We start from the raw sequence: 19199 nt of genomic DNA on the forward strand, positions 1-19199 counted from the left end.
CTGTCAGATTCTCAGGATACATCCCCAGGCTCTATGCAGAATTATGTACAATTCACACTGTAGTTCATATATAAAAGTGATGCTACCCAGAAGTTTTGAAACTGGAGTTCTACTGGCACAGACCCCCTTTGTGGCCTTGGAGAAAACACTATGCATTATTACATTAATAATATATTTGCAAAACTGGGACAATATTGTTTCTCTGTCTCTTGGAGAATCTTAGATTAAAAAAAATGTGCTTATGTACTATTGAAATTGAAGGTTGTAGAAATACCTAAAATAGTCTTCTTGGTAGCATGAAGCTGACCATACTGGCTTGTGGAAAATGAACACAGGGTCCTTCCATCTGTGCTACAAATTTCAAAATAGGACTATGAAGGGATAATTGCTTCCTGAGAGGTAAATTTTCTCAAGTGAAGAATATCTTATAGCAGGAATACTGTAAGGTTTGCTGTGTTTTACTGGCCTCTCTTAAGTGTTTTGCAATTATTAAATTAGAATTTGGACTGAGAGTGGTGTCATTTCCTTTCTTGGGGGTCTGAGTACAGTTTCACTGCTCTCCCCTATCCCATCCTTGTTGAACTCAGCAAAGAGAGCTTAAGTTGATCTCAGAGTGTTAGCAGGGTGCAATCACATTTTAAAGGTGCATCCAATTTATTTGTGAGCCTTTGAAAATCCAACTGATTTCAAAGTTAAATAACTTCAAGGCTCAGCTTATCTGTTTCATAGGATCAGTTGTGTCAGAACAAAGATGAAAAGTTGCAATAGTATATATTGCATGTTTAACGAAGTCAAACTTTATTTGAGCTCTTGGATTTGGGGGAGAACTAAGTGGCCTGAACCATGTCTAAGAATCAGATCCTAAATTAATTTAGGTTTATTTTGTGCCATGAGAGAGTCTGAACATCAATAGAAGAAATAATGAAATAAAGCCTACAGCTAGTTAGCTGTGATTGTAAAGTGCTCAAGACTTTTTCAGTGATCTTGGTCCAGGCTAATGAGGATACAGTGGACTGGCTGCACTACATATGGCTGCCCAATGTGGGTTTGCTCAGCAGCAGAAAAGAGAATGTGTAGTACCATTCAGCAGTTTTAGCAAAAATATGCATATAAATGGAATGCTGAAAAGATAAATTAAATTATAATTAGCAAAGCAAATGTTTTTTCTAATGTATGCGTGATTTGTGGACAACAAAATTAGTGTTACACAATTTAGAATTTAGTAGGACTCAGAGATTCATGTAGATATCAAGAATATAAATTATTAGTTTTTGAAGGATTGTCAAAAAGCAGTCAGCTTGTAAGTAAAATAAGCCCTTGTTGTTCAGCCAAAATGAAGTCTCAGCTTAATTCCAGCTAAGTCTGGAATCTTCCTGTTAAGAGTGTTACCCATGCATAAGTAATGAAGGATTTCCTACTGGTGCCATGAAGAGCCTTCTAATAATTGCTTCCCTAGGTGGATTGATTGCCTTGAGACAGAACACCAGAATGCTGATCCCAACATAAAATCACTCAGCTTTTTCTTATTTTAGCATGTCTAGACGAAAACTTCAGTTAGTTAATTTCTTTTTTAAGAGCTAGGAAGAATGTGGGCATTTCATTAGTGGTTATGCTGGGCTGGGAGCCAAGGTGCTGTGTTGTGCCATAGGTTCTGGTTAGCAGTGGAAGACCTGAAGAAGAGGCCCATCCGTGAAGTTCCCGCTCGCGTCCAAGAGATCTGGCAAGAATTTCTGGCTCCGGGTGCGCCCAGCGCTATCAACCTGGATTCCAAAAGTTATGACAAAACCACTCAGAATGTGAAGGAACCTGGAAGATACACATTTGAAGATGCTCAGGTCAGTTTGCCATCGTGTTTATGGACATTTGAAATGGAATATTGGCTAGTGATATCTATGAACAAAAATGAGATATATTTGGGAATTAAATGATAATGCCCTGATTCCTAAAATGCCATTTTGGCAATGTAAGTAGCATTCTTTCATGAGGCATATGAAGTTCTTCATGAAACTTCTGTGCTTGATACAGAGTTTTCAAGTTTACTTTTAACAAAGGAAAGAATGTGAAGAGAAAACAAAGTACTTCTGTATTAAATGCAACACTTCATGTGACTTATAACTTAATATTTCATCTTTGAAGACTTCTGAGAAAAGCAATAGAAAATAATTGGATTCACAGTAAAAGTAACAGAATTGATATCATCCTCCACTTTCATCAGCATCTCAGTGATGGAAATTTAATTATTAATGCAAAGTGAAATGGTGTCAAAAGGAGAGATTTAGATCATATCCCTGCAGAATTTCCTACAGCTTGATTATTAGGTCATCATCTTGGGAGTCTGGAAATGCTGCTACATCCAATGAAGAAGAGAAGGGAATTGAATTGAGGCTTTCTACTTTTTGGGAGAATGCCTCTGCCCTGAATATGAAGGGGAATAATTTTACCTTTATTTTATGGAATAATTTTTCCATTACGAGAATAGCAACCTATGAAGAAACAAGAAAATTTTCATTAGACCCTATGTCACAGCCACTGTTTTGAAGTACTCTGCATTAAACCAAACATATAATTTTTTCTTGCATCTGTTGACCCCTGGAGATTTAAAAATGCAGTGTATAGCAAAGACAGAAATGGCAAAAGCAAACAAGAGAGCAAGGTTAAAGATTTTAAAAAATATGTCTTTGCAGTTGAGTGAGTAATAATGGACATTTAAATTCCTTGCCAGTATCCTTTTTTTTTTTTTTTTTTTAAATAATAAGTATAAAATTTTAATACCCTTTTACTGCCAGATCTCTTCTTCTAATTCTGTCCTTCATTTATGAAAGACATGGAGTATTCAGTATTTGTGCAAGGACTTTGCCACCTGGAGAGGACCTCTGCTTAGTTCATCCAGTTCAGCAAAAAACCTTACATCTGTAAGCCTCAGTTTCTCTGGAAAAGGGACAGGCTGCCCCTTCTGTGTTCTCACTTGAAGCCTTAGGAAATTTAAAGTGTCCCATCTGAGGTGGAGGGTTTTGTCAGGAGTAGGGATCTGAATCTCCAATAGGATTTTTTGGCCTGCCAGCTGGGTAGGAGACTGCTGGTGTGCCATTCTGGCAGTGGGTGGGTCATTTAATTGTGGTTAAAAATGTATGAAAAGCATTTTGGGACTGCAAATAGAGAAGGATGAAACTCCATGTCAAATGTAGCACATAAGTAAAAGGGACACAGAAGTAAAAATAGCTTGATTGTGCTAAATAAGTGCATTAACATGTCCTGGCTAATGTATACATTAACAATACTAATACAGCCCAATTTTTTTCATGCTTTTACAAGCATATTTCTTGTACAGAAATAAAATTTTAATACCCATCAACACTTTCTGCTCTCTGTTAACTGCATTGTCTGCTTTCACAGACTGAGTGAACAAAAAACCTTCCCCAAATAAACCAGTCTAAGTTCTGAATATACATCAGAATTGTTCTGCTTTGTGTAAGAAATACAATCAAAGACATTTAGAATAATTTTTATGGTTTCTAATACAGCAAAAATTCTAATTCATTTCTAATTTTACTTTGCCTTAATTTTCAGACAATGTGGGGAGTTTTGTTTAGGATTTTTTGTTTGTTTGTTTTGGGTTTTTTTGTGTTCAATAATTTTATGCACTAACAAGCTGAGAAACTGTGTTTTCTTTCCAGCTTGCTTGTGTTTTCCCAGTTGCTGTGCTACAGGTTTCCTACAGTAAAAAATAGAATTTGAGTAAAAGAAAAACTTCACGAAAATAGCTAACTTGATTCAGGATTTTTAAAAATATTTTTGAGAATATTTTCTATTCTGCTTGCTTTTTCTACAAATCTCTTATCTATAATCACTAGAACTAGAATTATCAAGTGTTCTACATCACAGATTTTTTTTATCTCTTTTTAGAAATTAGAATGTTCCAAAATTAAAAGTTTTTTAAGCTGCTTTTGTAATTTATTTTCTGAATAAAGGTTTCCAAATTTCATATGCCTCTGAAGAATTAATATCAGAAAATTAGATTAGCCTGGAACTGTTTTTCAGTTTACATATGTGTTTTCCTTTTTATATTGTTAGCTGGAGAACAGACTAAACATCTGTCAAAGGATGTTTTCAAGAGTAGCCAGGGGAAATCCTCACTAACCTAAGCATTATTTGTGATACTGAATTGAAAACCTAGTACCTCTTTCTAGTCTCTGAAATCACAGGTGTATCTCCAGAAACTAATTCAGAAAATCTGATGAGGAAGGACCCACAGCACTTACTTGCATAACTTAGCTAAACTAACTAATGTAAGAGAGGTTGGAAGTTGGACCTGAAGCTAGGACTCAGTTGTGAATTCTTAGAGAATAATTTTGTACTGGAAAATTTGGTCTATAAATTAAAGAAAGGTGTATTTTGTAGTTATACATAAGAAATGGGTGGGATTTCAGCTTTAAGAATAGAAAGCAATTAAGCCTTATCTTCAGAGCTAAAACCCACTATCCTGTAATACTTCCTATTCATAGCAGTGCTAGCTGGTGTGCATTCCACAGCCAGAGCATGTGGCTGCCTCCCATTTTCCATGTGTCCTCTTCTGTGGGAGTAACAGCTCCTCCTTTCCTTTCCAGGAGCACATTTACAAACTGATGAAAAGTGATTCTTATCCTCGTTTTATACGATCCAGTGCCTACCAGGAGCTGCTACAGGCCAAGAAAAAGGTATTGGTCCATCTTGCCTTTGTCTTGCCACTGTGCAAAGCAGTGGTTATGTTTGCAACAATACTCAGTCTTCTCTCCCCTGTGCCAGTGCAACTGGATATCTGGTAGGTGACCAGCTTGGCGTTTTTGGAGGGTCACATACACACAGGAGTTCAATATACATATATGTGTATATATCCTGCATGCGGGCATGTTTCAATGAGTTAATCTAGCAAAACTTATTTTTATTTTTACATCCCATATTGTACTGTTTTCTCTGTTATGAAGCACCTTAAATTGCAAAGTGCTTTACAAATACATTAAAAAAAAAAAATAAAATAAAATCCCAGAAGAATAGTCTTTCATGTTTGCAAGTTTGCTTATGTAATAATTGTTGTTCTCTTTATTCCACCTATGAAAGCTACAGAATGTGTTTAGAAACAATCTTATTCATATGAATAGTTTCTAACTTCAACTATAAATATAGGGGCTTCCTAATTTTGTTTCTTTCCCTATTGCTCCATGAACAGTTTTGAGTAGGCTAGGAATCTGACTTGAAAGACTGATCATGTCACACTTTGGCAAACAGAGGTTCATGTCTTGGTATGTAATATTTTCTTAGAGAAGTCCAGGTTATGGAATGGGTTCTGAATAGCCACAGCCCAGAGTATGTGGAGCAGCTTGTACAATGCAGATTTCCATGATGATAAATAATTCTGTTAGTGGGCTCTAAACAGTAATCTCCTGGAATCAGCTGGGAGCCCTGTGCCTTGCAAAATCAGGGCCCCAATTGTTACTGGAACAAGGTAGTTATTAACACCATAGCATTCTATTGTTAATAATGACAACCTAAAATTATATGAAAGTACTGTGTGATTTTGTTTTTTGTTCAAACATTGATTTCTGAAGATCCAATATAGAGAGAGATGTTGAAAATACCAGAAAGCTTCAACTGTCCGTGTGAAGTCCTTAAGTTTGTGAATGTCAGTTCATTAACACAAGATGTGCACTTCATTATTTCTTTTTACTTTCAGTTTTTCTTTAAATTCAAACCAGTTTGATCCCCATGAAAAATTATTTTTGTCGAGAACTATATCTGTTTTGCCCATCCTGTTTTGCCAATTCCCATTACAGCCTCATACCTGTATTTGCTTCCTGATTTATACAAACTTTGTTTTGCAGTCCATTGTTACATCAAACTTTCTTTTCTACTCCATTGTTCTTGCTTTTCTTTTCCCCCTCCTTTTTCTTTTTGTTTCTTTTGTTTTATTTATTTCAAATTTAAGTTGGAAAACACTCTGGATCGTCGAACATCTTTTGAGAAATTCACACGCAATGTGGTAAGTTTGTTGCCTCGGAAGAATAGTAAGCCTGATGGGACATCCTTCTCCCCTTCCCCTCACTGATCCCTGCTTTCCCTTTTGCTTCTCTAACTTGATGGTTGAAAGTGTATTCATCACAGCTTGTGAATTTTCCTGGGAATGAGACAGCTTTATAACGTGCTTTCATTACAACCCCTCCTCCCTAGTCCCTTTCCCACTGATCTCAATAGTCACACATGGAGGAATGGACCATTGGGAGCCATGCTTTTTCCATTGGGAAGCATGAAATTAGTCACCTTCCTCCACCTATAATTTTAGTAAAGAATCTGTGCAAACATGCTTGATGTTGTTTCTTTTTCTGATGCCTTCTAAAATAGTTGAATACATTGGATTTCCATCCTGTCTTCTTTTAATTTTACTAAAAATGACTTTGTCCCCCTTTTTTCAATTGGGCACAGGGAAAAAAAAACCACACTATATAAATAATTTCCCCATCTTCCTTAATGTCTAACAGCTTCTACAAGACCAAAGAATTAATCCTGTTTATGTGCACGAGTTTGATTTGGATTAATTTTCATTATGGACTACAAGAACTGATTTTTTTCTTTTCAATGTATAACTTTTGAAAGCTATTTCTCAAAGGCAAAAAAAAAAAAAGAAGGCTGGTAGATTTTGTGTGGGCATTCTTTTCCACCTGCCAAAAGATCCACTGATTTTGTGATACTCGCGATTCTTTTTACTTATCCAGTTTCTGTGAGATTATTTTTTTTTTTTTTACATTGTGAAAGTTCCAACTAAAGAATTCAACGCATTTATTTTTGTAGGGCAGAAACATCCCTATTTTTCCCTGCCATAAAAACTGTACACCAACACTGAGGGCGAGCACTAACCTGTTATGAAAAGAGGTAGAAAGATCTTGGATTATACTCGAGTTTGTCTGCATTGTCTGTTGAATTGTGCAGGTGACGCTGCTGTGTGTGCGTGTGCGTGTCTGTGGCTTTTTCTGTGATCTGGTTAGTGGAGCTGTGTGTGTTGAAATGAACAATATGAGAGCTTTCAGCAAAGATCATGGTTTTTGTTTTTTTAGTTCCTAGGGAAGGAGAAGCAGTTGTCAGAAACTGTCTCTCCTGTAATGAGGCTCAAGAGTGTCGCCTCAATTATTTAAGAAGTGCATATATACTTTCCAGTAATCAAAAAAAGAAACAAACACAGTGAAAGTTTTGTGAGGCTGTGGGAATATCTCTCTTTCAAAAACAAAACAGTAATTCTTTAACTACTTTCTTATAGGTAAAGGCTTCCTCTAATATGCTTTGAATCCAGTGTAATCAGGGAGAAATTTGGATTCAATGGGACAAAGTCAGTAAAGAACACTAAAAGTAAATAAACAGCCACAAAAGAAACTATCCCAATGTTTGAAACAAAAACCCCTGTGTTTTGCATGGTGGTGTTGCCATAGCATGTTGCAGTGTGATTTGTGTGTTGTCTAAACAGGTTGGATCTATAAAACAACATTGTACATGGGAGCATTATACATGATAATTCCATTATAATTCAGTAGGAAGTTTCATATTAAGAAAAAATCTGTAAAGGAGAGTGGGTAACACATCCAGGACCTCTGAGAGACAGACTTTTTCCCAGTCACAGTGCCTGGCAAGCTGCAACATTACATTTATTCATGGCATTTTGAGCAGCCCAGGGGTCTGGAATTGGCTGTGGTAAACTTTATGTAAACAGGTGGCCACGAGGGAGGAAATAACAAGCTGCAGGTAAAGGGGCTGTGAACATAGAGCAAAAAGGGAAAATGTGAATACAAGACTGGGAGATGCTGAAATCCCTCAGCATTAGGGATAAACCAGCAGCTCTGGGCACAAACACTGGAGCATTGTGCCCTGCAGCCCTGCCTGAGTTTCATCCTTTTAATCTCAGGGCAGGGGTACCAGAATAGCAGCATGCCAGAAATTCAAGGCAGGCCCAATAAAGCAGCTGTGAACTAGAAATGGAAAAGAGGATTTCTGCACATTAGTAGTTTGGTAGAAGAGGGGGATTTTTTTTTTTTTTTCTTTTTCACAGAGCAAACTCTGAAATAAAATCTGTGGTTTTGCTTTTTTTCCAACTACTACCTGTTAACCTGGGTGGAGTCTGTCAAGTCGGGTCAGGTATGAAGGAAAAACATGTTGCTGTTAGATTTATAATCTCTATTAGACTGACAGCTCTGAGGCTTGCAAATTAATCCAGAATATCAGGATGCTCAAATGCAAACCTTTTTTCCAAGATGACTGAATTCATGTCCCCCACTTCCTCAGGACCTCTTTCCACCAGACATCCTTGTTCTCCCACTCTTGTTCTTGGTTGTGATGAGTTTATAATATGTAATTATCTGCCTTGGTACAGTGATTCCAACCAGCAGCAATGAGGGAAACATTTCTCAGGATATTCTACAGTGTACTGATTAACTTGATCAACTGTGAAATGAGAGACTGTGGAATAGATCTGTTGTACTGATTAATACTGAAGATAGGTGTGAAAAGGGTCTTCTGCAATCTAAATAAATGCTATCATCTCTGACTTAGTGAGATGAAAATTGCAGTTTCTCTTCTTTGATGGTTTGAAATATTTAGACTAATTTTCACTGGATTTTTTTTCTCAGTTATATCAAAGTGGGTTTGTATTAAACTAAATTAGACCTCAGTTTTTTCCATTTGAAGTGTTTAATAAAAACCAAGTAACCTTGGCTGTGTCTAGGGACTCAGTCTGAACAGAAGGACTTGTAATTCATTATCTGATTTGTTGACTCTAAGAGGCTCCTGATCAATGTTAAATGAAATTGGGTTATCCTTGCTACAGAAAGCATTTGTTAAACTAGAAAGTTTAGAAACTTTGTAGAGGGCAATTACTCTATACTATTTCATTAATTATGTGGAAATAACCTATTGTAATGAGTCATTATTTTAGTCTGATGGAAAAAAATAGAAGTGGAGCTATACACTAGGCTCAGCTCTGCATTTCTTTGACATTGAAGGGTTTTCTTTCTAGAAAATTTTTAGTAAGTTGGTGCAGTTCATGAAAGGCCTAAATGCTCAGTTTAGAAACTGACTAATTAGCTGCTCTGTAGATTTTATAGCAGAAAATTGCTAATGCCTTCAGCAGTTTGAAGCAGAAAATATGGATAGTGTTGGAAACAGGTCTGCATCCACATAAAGTATACAGAAGTAACAGCAAGCTGCCATTTGCTATATGTAATATTTATTGCTGAACACTTTATAGTTTGTATCTGAGTAGTAACCCCAGCTGTCCTTGGTCTGCCTCACTTGCCCTCCTGGGTACTGTGTGAAAATACAGAGCACAGACACTCCCAGCACTACTGGAATAAAGCCACTGGATAAGTGGATAGCTTGGATTACATGGGCAGCCATGTGTCACAGCTTTGAGTCAGAGGCACAGACAGCAGTGACACTTGCTCTGGGCTCTCCCCTGCCTAGATCAGCCCCTCAGCTTTCTCTTTGAGAATAATAAAAGTCCAGTTACCTGCAGCTCCCCAAGGGACTCAGGAAGTTGAAAACTGAAGTCATGGAGCAGGAGGATCTCATTGCATGCTAAAGAGAGAGTAGAGAGACTGAAATCAGCAGTTTCTGTGGCATTTAAAATATGAAGTTCTTTTGAAGAATTCACATAGGGGAAAAAACTATTAAAAATATTTTAAAAGCTCAGCAAATTTACCTCAAGTATTAGTATCTACATTAGAGGGGGAAATGTGGGTGGATATCCAATGGTAATGTTGACAGGAGCAAAGAGGTTCATTAGGGAACAGTTTTGCCTGTAATTTCTCATGTGCATGCAGGACTTGTGACAGTGGCAGACTAAGCAGGACTTTGTAAGCCCCAGCCTGGTGCTTAGCTGCAATTACTGATCTTGAACACTTGAGACAAAAGGACCTGCTTTACATGGGGAGCGAGTTAATTTAATTTCCACCCCGTGCAAATTTTGTTGTCCCACCAGGAATCAAGTTAGTGGGGCAAGGAAGGGTAGTCTCCCTCCTTAGAGCTGTGGGGGCAGACACTCCATCCTCATGTGTTGGTGCCATGACTTCAGACACCACCATCAGTGTTAGCATTGCATCTGTCACAGTTATACAGAACACAAAAAGGAGGTGCTTGTTGTACATTTGTGAGGTCTTAGGGAAATACAGCCAGTTCAAAACAGACCAAGTTCAGTTCATATATTGAACTAGAAAGCCATCTATCTATAATTATCTCCATTCATAACCTCATAAAGAAGTCCCCATTTAATAATTCAGAGTTTGAAACCATTATATGTTGTATTACCTGTATCCTTTCCAACAGTCTTCTCCCACTTACCTGGAAGAACTTGCTGACCAGAGTCCTTTGATTTTTTCCCCCTCCAAACCAGTAACAATAAATCATTTCATGCTTGAGATGTGAAATGCAAAGGTCATTGAACAGAGCACATCCTCAATGAGTTTCAATCCAATGTCACTTAACATTGTGAATTATGGCCTAGAGATGGAAATTAAAACTCATAACAGTAGCTTCCTCAGTTCTTATCAGTGGGTCATAGATTTCTACATGTTTAAACAGGTGTAATCTCTTTTCATGTTAAAATCTATCCCTTTTCTAGAGGAACAAAGCAGATAAATAATCAATTTCATCTGTTAATCAAGAAATTTTTCTATATGAATAGGTAAATCTTGTATACTCAAGGCCCTACTGTGCCAGACTAAAAGTTCTCTAGTCCTGAAACCCTGCTGAGGGCTAGATTTTTCTGAAGTACAGCATTGTCCAAGAAATTAAATGCAGTTTCAGCTGTGGAATCTCATTTTGAATTTATTTACAGGTTATTCCCAAATTTTAAACAAAAAAACAGCTATTCAGAAGAAATATAAATCACAAAGCTACTTTTTTGAGAAATACAAAACAAGAATGAAAATAATAATTATTTGTGGAAATGAAGGCCTTTTTCATTTCAGGAAGAGATTTCAGGATAAGAGATCCTTATTCATGTTTGAATAAAAGGAAACAAATAAATAATTGAAATTTTAAATTTGACCTACTAATTAGTAAAAAAACCTAGTTTTAGGAGGTTTTTAAAGAGTTATGCCCACAGAGGGAAATTATAAAAGACATGCCAGTGAGGGCTGGCCTCCTTGTGCTGTTCTGCAGTGGTTGGAGCCAAGCTGCTGTGCTCTGTGCATGAAGAGAGGAGTTTGGGAGTAACACTTGCACAACCAGGTTCATCCAAGTGAGGAGCCAGCACAGACTGGTCAGGTACCTGTGTCTGTCAGTATCTACCATCTTAGGCTATCTGCAGCAATGACAACTGCAGAAAGGTATGGAAACTTGAGGAGTCAGGCCCAGGACAAATACTAAAAATATTTTCTTGTGCATTGGTCCCTTGGAAACCTACATTTCAGATGGTTATTCAAGTTCAAACTACCCCATCTGGCAAGAGGTTTTAGCTTAATCACAACTGAGAGCAGCTCATCAGTAAATGCAAAGTGCAAAATGAGAAAGAAATTGATGCCACTGGATTTGGAGCGTGCCAAAACAGGAAAGCAGTTGTTCAGCTGCTGCCTCCTGCTTCAGATCACTGCAGGATGAGATGTATGGCCCTAATGAGAAGGGAACAAAGGACTGCAAATCTCCACCAGAGGCAGAAGGATTTCCCTGCACATGTAACCACTTAGCACTGCAGCTGTGCTGACAACTTGTGCCTCAAATTCAGTAAAAACTAACCTTGTCCCCTTCCTTGCCTCTGAAAGAGAAATACACCTGCACAGATGGCTGACAGCAGCATCCTGCTGTGGAAGCTAAAGCAGAATTCTGAACCCCAGAGCAGTGCTGAAGCAATTCCCTTGAGCTGGTAGAGCAAGGGCTGCCTCAGCATGGAAAGGGATTTATTGCTTCTTCTCCTGTGTCTCCCCAGAAGTGCTCCTGTCAGGGGCTGTTTGCACACCAGCTGTGTGTACTGCACTGCAATGGCACTTGGATGCTTTCCCTGCTGATCTGGCTGAGCTGATGCTGTGCTGCAGGTGTTTCACACATGAGCAGATGGGGAGCACTGAGGCCAAGGAGGGTTGCTTCTTGCTCCATATCTCATTTTCCTCACAGTGGGACACTACCTCCCTTTCCCCATCAGATGCATGGAGTTCTCTTTTCTAGTGCTACCAGTATAGGTCCTGAGGATTAGCACCTGCACTGGCAATAAAGAAACATGAAAAAGGAACAGTTGAGGTTGTTTAGCAGAAAGGAAGATAATTAATCTTCTAAAAGGAAGAGATGTGATCTTTCTCTACCATACATTTCAACTCTAACGCCTATAGACAATTCATACTGATTTCTTTTAAGCCACATATGTACAGGGGATGTTGCTGGCTTTTTTGCTGGATTATTTGAGGTGTTAGTGTCATGCTGCATAAATGGGTCAGTCAGAACAATTGTATTTAGCAGCACCTGCACATAGCTTTACAATTTTGCACCCTAAATTTGCTAGAAGTAAAGCTGGAAGGACAACTCTATGTCAAGCAGTTAGTATGTTCAAATAGGGACTGAATGCTGAGGCCAATTGATTTTGTACTTTTAGATGTACTTGTTCATTCCAGCTGCTGTGCTGCCTTCTTGTATTCTGACTCCCTTGTCAGGTTATGTGGGCAGGGTTCCATTTTGGCATCTGTCCAAAGTGCACTAATACAGCCAAAAAATCCTAATCATCTTTAGAATTCGGCCATATGCTTCTAAATGTTAATGGCAAGAATATATTGAAAATATTAAGGATCTCCTTTTCATTATTCAGATAAACATCTACTACATCTGATTTTTTCCCCCTAATTTTCTCATTAGCACAGGAAACATCTTCATGTGCTACAACTGTGAAAACAGGTTCCCAAATCAATATCTGTCTTATGGAAATGCTGTTAATATTCTATCTGAAAGAAATAGCTAGGCTCAGCTCTTAAATTGGGACCTACAGTGGATGATCCTTACATCCAGTCTGTAAATTAAATAAATATGGAAATCTAGAAGCAGTAATTATTAAACCCTACCACAGGGAGCTAAAGCAAAAGTATACTCTGGAACAGAATTTGAAAGGAATATTTTGTAAAGTGGAAAATAACAAGTCCCTGCAGATCTAATAAGAAGATGTGATAATTCCATATCTGGGGCTGCAATGGACCCTCTGTATTAAAAACTTATTTTTCTAATCAGGGAAGTTACTATGATTCAGAATAAGCATTTAAGAAGATCTCTTAAGGAGGGTGTATCTTCTAAGCTGTCACTTTTCCAACTTTGTGATGAATTAGAACTACTAATGTGTGGGAAAAAACCATTTGTTGTCGTTGTTGCTGTTCAGAGGGAGGTTTCTCTGAAGCAGCGAGGGGAGTTGAAGGAGAGGATCATCCTCTCCTTCAGAGAATTCTGATCACACTGTAGGGCTTTGGAGAAAAAATAACTAAAGCAATATCCAGGAAGCAAGCTATGTAAAATATATAAAAAATTGTCATGACAGCTCACTGTGTCTCTAGGAGAAAATTCAAACAATATGTAGAAAATGATCACACAAATCAGATCAACTGATAACTACTTTTTGGCCTGATTTTATGTCAGTTTATGTGATAACATAATTCATTCCCAAGATGCTAGAATTCATTTGTGGTGCATCTAGAAATTCCAGAAATTTTGGAACTCCTAGAGTTGCAGATAATAATAAACAGTTATTTCACAGATTTTATATCACAATGAGCATTTATGCAGCTTTTCAGTGTAGCACTGAGGAAACTGTAATTAATCAAAAACTCCTGGGTTTAATATTTAAATTAAGTGGGTTATGCAATTCAGTACTAGAACTCATAACATTTACAGAAAGTAACCAGACCTGTACACCTGTAAACTTTATTTTCTGCAAATAACCTAGGGAAGGCAAAGATAAGCATATGTTCAATATTTTCTGAGTTGTATCTAGAACCAAAAGTCATGAATTGTCTAACAAAGTTGTCTAACAAAATATTAATCTCAGAAATGCTTTTGATGTTTTGAATTGTATTCCAAGGCCACACTGCTATTTAGGCTTTATTGACTATTTAAAAAGAAAATATGTCTTATTACAAAACTTACCTGCTGCATTAGAGAAAAACATAATTTAAGGATTAAAAAGTATCAAGAAGCTGTGAATTTAATATAGGTAAAAAGTGGCAGATACAGGGAAGACAGAGTGCCAGGAAGGAGAATTTCCATCTTTCAAAGAAGTAGGTATTAATACTGTCAGGTGATATGGGGAACCTGAGGGATGAACAGTCTAAGCAACATTACAAATCATGAGTTCACTTTCAAATTATGTTGTTGGGGAAGTATTCTTCCTAATTTTTTCAACTTGTATTTCACAGCACAAAGAATAAAGTAGTTATTCTTCCTTTTATGAAGACCCACTCTGATATATTGAATTTGAGTGAATGCTCAAAGCCAACTTATAGATCCCTGTGAGCTTAAATTGATGATGACAATAGATACTGAATTGTGTAATTCCACTGATTTATAGCACTGCAGATGACTTAACAATTTATTGATATGGCAGAATAAGTTCATTTACCATTTACTGCAGAAAATGAAGCATCTCTCCATAGTTACAGTATTTTTTCTGTATTCTTGAAACTAGTTTGATATTTTTGAATTGGGCACTTAAAATGAGCAATATAATAAATGTAAGTATTAAATATCTAACTGGTGAGTTAGAACTATTTTATATTTAATATTTTATGATATATTTGTGTTACATTGTCAGGGTATGCCGGTGGTGTCAGCTCGCTGTGCCAGCTCTGCCCCTGTTGGATCAGAGCCACAGTAGGATGGCCCTTGGAGAGCCTCTTATGTGGAGAGCTAATTCCTGTGGTTCTGTGGTCTCTGGCTGGCTCAGATAAAGCTCAAATCTGCCTGGAATATACCAGAGTGACATACCTTATACCACCTTCTCCATGGTGTAGACCTAGCTCTCGTGGGACAGTCATTACACCTTATTAAAAGAACTTGTTAAAAAATTGAAATCACATCCTTGCAATAGGAGGAATGATGAGGCAAATAACAATATGGAAATCCAACACCTTCAAACCAGTATTATGCAGTCACTTGTAATATACCTGACCAATGTTCCTTATAAACAGTAAATATGGTCTCAGCAAACCTATAGCTGTGTCATGGAAAAGCTGCTTTCCTACCTATGTGCAATCTGCCTCTTACTTTCTTACCTTAACTTGAAAGTAGCCTTTTTGTCCTCTGTGACACAGCTACTGCAGTTTGCACATTCATCTTTGCAGACCAAGGCACTCTTGCTTGCAGTAGACTTCAAGTTCTGGGTGTGACTGACAGCAAAAACTTCAGCATCAGTTTCTCATCAGCCAAAACCAATCTCGTTCAAAAATGGCCTTTAAATTTGCTGGTTTGTTCTGTGAAACAATCTGGCTGGCTGGCAGTGCAGGTGTTTAAGTATAAGGACTTCCTGTGGTTTAAGATTTGACAGACTCCAGTTGGTGCCCCTAGTTATTTGAGTGATGTGGCAACACTGAGTGGTTGCTGATGAACAGGTTTGCAGTGATCATGCCTCTGTTTTCTGTTTTTGTTTTTTGTTTTTATCTTTTCCTCAGGGGAAATCGCTCACATCAAAGAGGTTAACCAGTCTAGTGCAGTCCTACTAAAAGGATCACCTTGTAGCATGGAAGCAGACTCAAATCATTATACATACTTTGTAGCTCACTGATTGCCTGACTCAGAGGACAGTAGAACAAGATGTTGCATGAGCAAGGACCTGACTTGTTTTCTTTTGTGTATACTAAGGCATTACAGACTCCGAGGGACTCTCTAGCCTTTCGATGCCTCCATTTCGAAAACTGTCTGCTCACTTCCTCCTTCATATCAAGCTGGATCTGTGTCTTTTTATTTTCTGCAAGCTCAAGTACAGTGAAAAAAAAGCTTCTGCTAGGCACAGTTTATTAAAAAAATACGTCAATCAAAAACTGGAAGAAATGTAAAAAATGCATATATTAATAAATATACATATGGCATCACATTTATTGCACAATAAATTAGCACAGAAGGTTTCATTTCACTGATGTATTCACATTGAGAAAGAAAGCCTGTGTCTTTGTCTGTTGTCTGTATATTCTCTGTTAATGTTTCTTGCATTTATTTTTATACCATATTTAAAAAAAGAACACCTTTTACTCCAGATGTATTAAAGTTGATCCTTTCTCTGTAAATTTGTGTATGTTTATATTGTTGTTTTATCTTTCATTAAAAGATGCAGAATCTCTTTCCTTTGGGAAGTTTGAGATTTTAATATTGAATCTGAAGATTAGTCAAGAGCAAAATGATCCCCAAAAGTTACACACCTTGTGCTTTCTAAACAGTGACATGAAATGGCATTTTCTTTCTCTCAGTGACACCTAATCAAACACACTTTATTGATAATCATTTACTTTTTCTTTCCTTTTTATCAAGCTAGCAGCAGAGAGACCTTTCCCGCTTGCTCATCATCACATAAGCAAACCTTTCCTTAAGCTAGGCCTGTTGTGTGACAGAGCACAGTGCAGGAGGAGGCTGTCATTTTAATTCCAGGGCTCTGTTCAGGGATGCTGTTGTGTGTCCACTGCTGAGCTTACTCACACAGAGACCTGCTGACAGATTTATGAGCGCGTGTTGATGTTACCCGTGAGACAGTAGATCCAGAGCTTCTGAAGCTGATCTGAGCTGGAACCAGAAATCTGCTTGGCCTGAGAAACAACACTGTCAGCTGATAGAGGTGATGTAAGGATAGTAGACAGAATCTCATGGTAGAAAAGAAAGGATGGGAACTAAGTCAAATAACAAAATGCTGGTACCTCCAGGGCATGGTAGGGTGTACAGGACAAGCAAGCCTTTTTAGCAATGCACAGAATAGACTCAGGACAGCCAACTTGACTGCCATCTGTCATGCTGACTTCGGTTTGATATTGAGAATCTTGTTTCAAAGGGACCATGAATCCTAAACATGCACACACAAAGTGAGGTGGTCATAGATACAAGCAATCAACCAGAATGCCTCAATACCAGAGACATCCCACTGAGCTTTGGAAAAACACATGCATTGGTGCCATTAGGGACAAGACTGTTGCACAGAGCAGCTCTGGGCAGAGGGGAGCTGAGCTGCCTTCTGCAAGGAGCACTCACTTCACCAGCTCTGTCAGTAGCCTGGTGCAGCCATAACCAGGAATGCAGCATCTTTAAGGAGGCAGTCTGAGTGAACCCAGTGCAAAATGTATTACAAATCCATAAATGCCTGTTCCCCATATTCCGCTCAGTTGAGGTTTCTTGAGGTTTGGGATTTCTGTTTGTTCATTGTTTTCACATGCCACTGTGTTTCTGGTTTCTAGCTAGGATGGCAATTACTGCTTTAAAGTGTCTCTGTTTTTGTTAGCACAATTCTACTAAACTTTTATGGAAATACCCCATCAGAGCTGAGTCCTATCAAGATCTTAACAAGAGCTCCATGCAGTCAACTCAAAATATTCACAACATAGGGAAGTCATATGAATTTTAGTAAGTAGCCCACTGAATCACAGATCTTAAACTGAGATTTAATTTTACCACAGAAATGTGAGCTCTGAGACATGAGCTCGGGGCCAGGCAATCCACAGAAATCTGAGCTCTGCTTCACTTCTCAGTGCCAAATAGAGATATTTATTTCCAAACTCCTGCTGCCACCAATGGCCTCCTTTCCCTTAGTAGTTAACTAATTACATACCACTGTCTGCTTCAAAGAATCACTTCCTACAAATACCTAATATTTCAAATACAAGCATTAGGCATTTCATGCAACTTCACCCTAAGAAATATAGTTTTTTTCCAAATCACTTTGCTACACCAACTGGTTGATAAAAAGTTATGGAGCATTTGTATTCCTAAACCCATTCTGTACTTATTTCCTGTCATGGTTTAACTCCAGCTGGCAACTAATTACCATGCAGCTACTTGTTCTATCCCTCCTACCTCCAGAGGGACTGGGAGGAAAAGAGGAAAAAAGTAAAACTCACGGGTCAAGATAAGAAAAATGTAATCATTGAAATAATTTATATTAATAATATCAGTAATCTTAATGAAAATGAGAGTGAGAGAGGAGGGAATAAAGCCCTCCACCAAAGACAGACAAGTGACAAGTGATGCAGAATGCAATTGTTCACCCCCATTGACCAATGCTCAGCCCCCCAGACAGTGATCAGCTCCTCTTGACCAGCTTCCCCAGTTTCTAACCTGAGCATGGTGCTGTGTGGTGTGGAATATCCCTTTGGCCAGGTCAGCTGTCCTCATGATGCTGCCTCTCAGCTTCTTGTGCACCTGCTCCCTGGCAGAGCATGGGGAGCTGGAAAGTCCTTCACTAGGGTCAGACCTGCTCCACAGCACTGAAAGCATCAGTGTCTTACCCCAGTATTCCCATGCTAAATAAACCACAGCACTGCATCAGCTGCTAGGAAGAAACTGAAATCTATCCCAGACAAATCCAGGACATTTCCTTTCAAGACATACAAAGTCTGTATTGAATGGCTGTCTTTCCCTGTATTTGCACAGGATTTAACATGATGTCTCTAAAGTAAAACCAGACATTACTAAGGATTTCAAAGTAGTCAGGGAGCTGTGTTAAGGTTTCATTTAAACTTTTTCCAAGTGATACAACTCCACAGTTACATATGAGTGAACTGGGCCCAAACAAAATCAATCCTACAACTAGATTTTTAATCTTCTAATACTTCACCTCATCACTGTAATCAGCCAGTTATACAGTACTGGGACTGGAAACTCCAAGCAGGTACAAACTTCATTTTGCTTCCCCACAGAGCAAATTTGTGTTTCCAAATTTATACAAAGATCCACTTCAAGAATTAAGATTATCTCAGATTAAGGCATGCTTGTACAATAACTGAACAGCTGCAGTAAGACTTTGGTTACACAATAATTTACCAGTTAAGAATGTCAGTGAGGAATCTGATCAAGAAAATTCTGCTGAGGAAAAAAGGACCAAGAGAGAAAATCACTCTGAAGGGACCATATTTCTTGTCTTCTAGGGAAAAGCCATCAGTCAGTGCCTCCTGGCTATGCCTGAGGAACTTAAAAACCCCATGTGAGATATTAATTGTAATATACCTTAAAATAATTGTTTGAAGCATGAAGCT

The 19199-nt window shown here is 38.0% G+C and overlaps 1 protein-coding gene across 3 annotated transcripts in view; it reads left to right on the forward strand.

Annotated features, from left to right (window-relative positions):
- The window catches only part of RGS7 (regulator of G protein signaling 7), a 205969-nt gene extending 189652 nt beyond the window's left edge, over nt 1-16317 (forward strand). The window contains exons 15-19 of one of the 3 annotated variants that reach the window (XM_056486925.1): nt 1649-1835; nt 4605-4694; nt 5960-6013; nt 6820-6900; nt 15832-16306. In XM_056486925.1, coding sequence (XP_056342900.1) covers nt 1649-1835; nt 4605-4694; nt 5960-6013; nt 6820-6894 — 406 coding nt within the window. In that variant the 3' untranslated portion in view covers nt 6895-6900; nt 15832-16306. Of the gene's footprint in view, nt 1-1648; nt 1836-4604; nt 4695-5959; nt 6014-6819; nt 6901-15641 lie in introns of all 3 variants that reach the window. The other 2 variants (XM_056486926.1, XM_056486927.1) reach the window with 2 other exon arrangements.
- The last annotated feature ends 2882 nt before the right edge of the window (nt 16318-19199 follow it).

Source organism: Oenanthe melanoleuca, chromosome 3 (genome assembly GCF_029582105.1).
Source record: "Oenanthe melanoleuca isolate GR-GAL-2019-014 chromosome 3, OMel1.0, whole genome shotgun sequence".
In the NCBI taxonomy this organism is placed as follows: Eukaryota; Metazoa; Chordata; class Aves; order Passeriformes; family Muscicapidae; genus Oenanthe; species Oenanthe melanoleuca.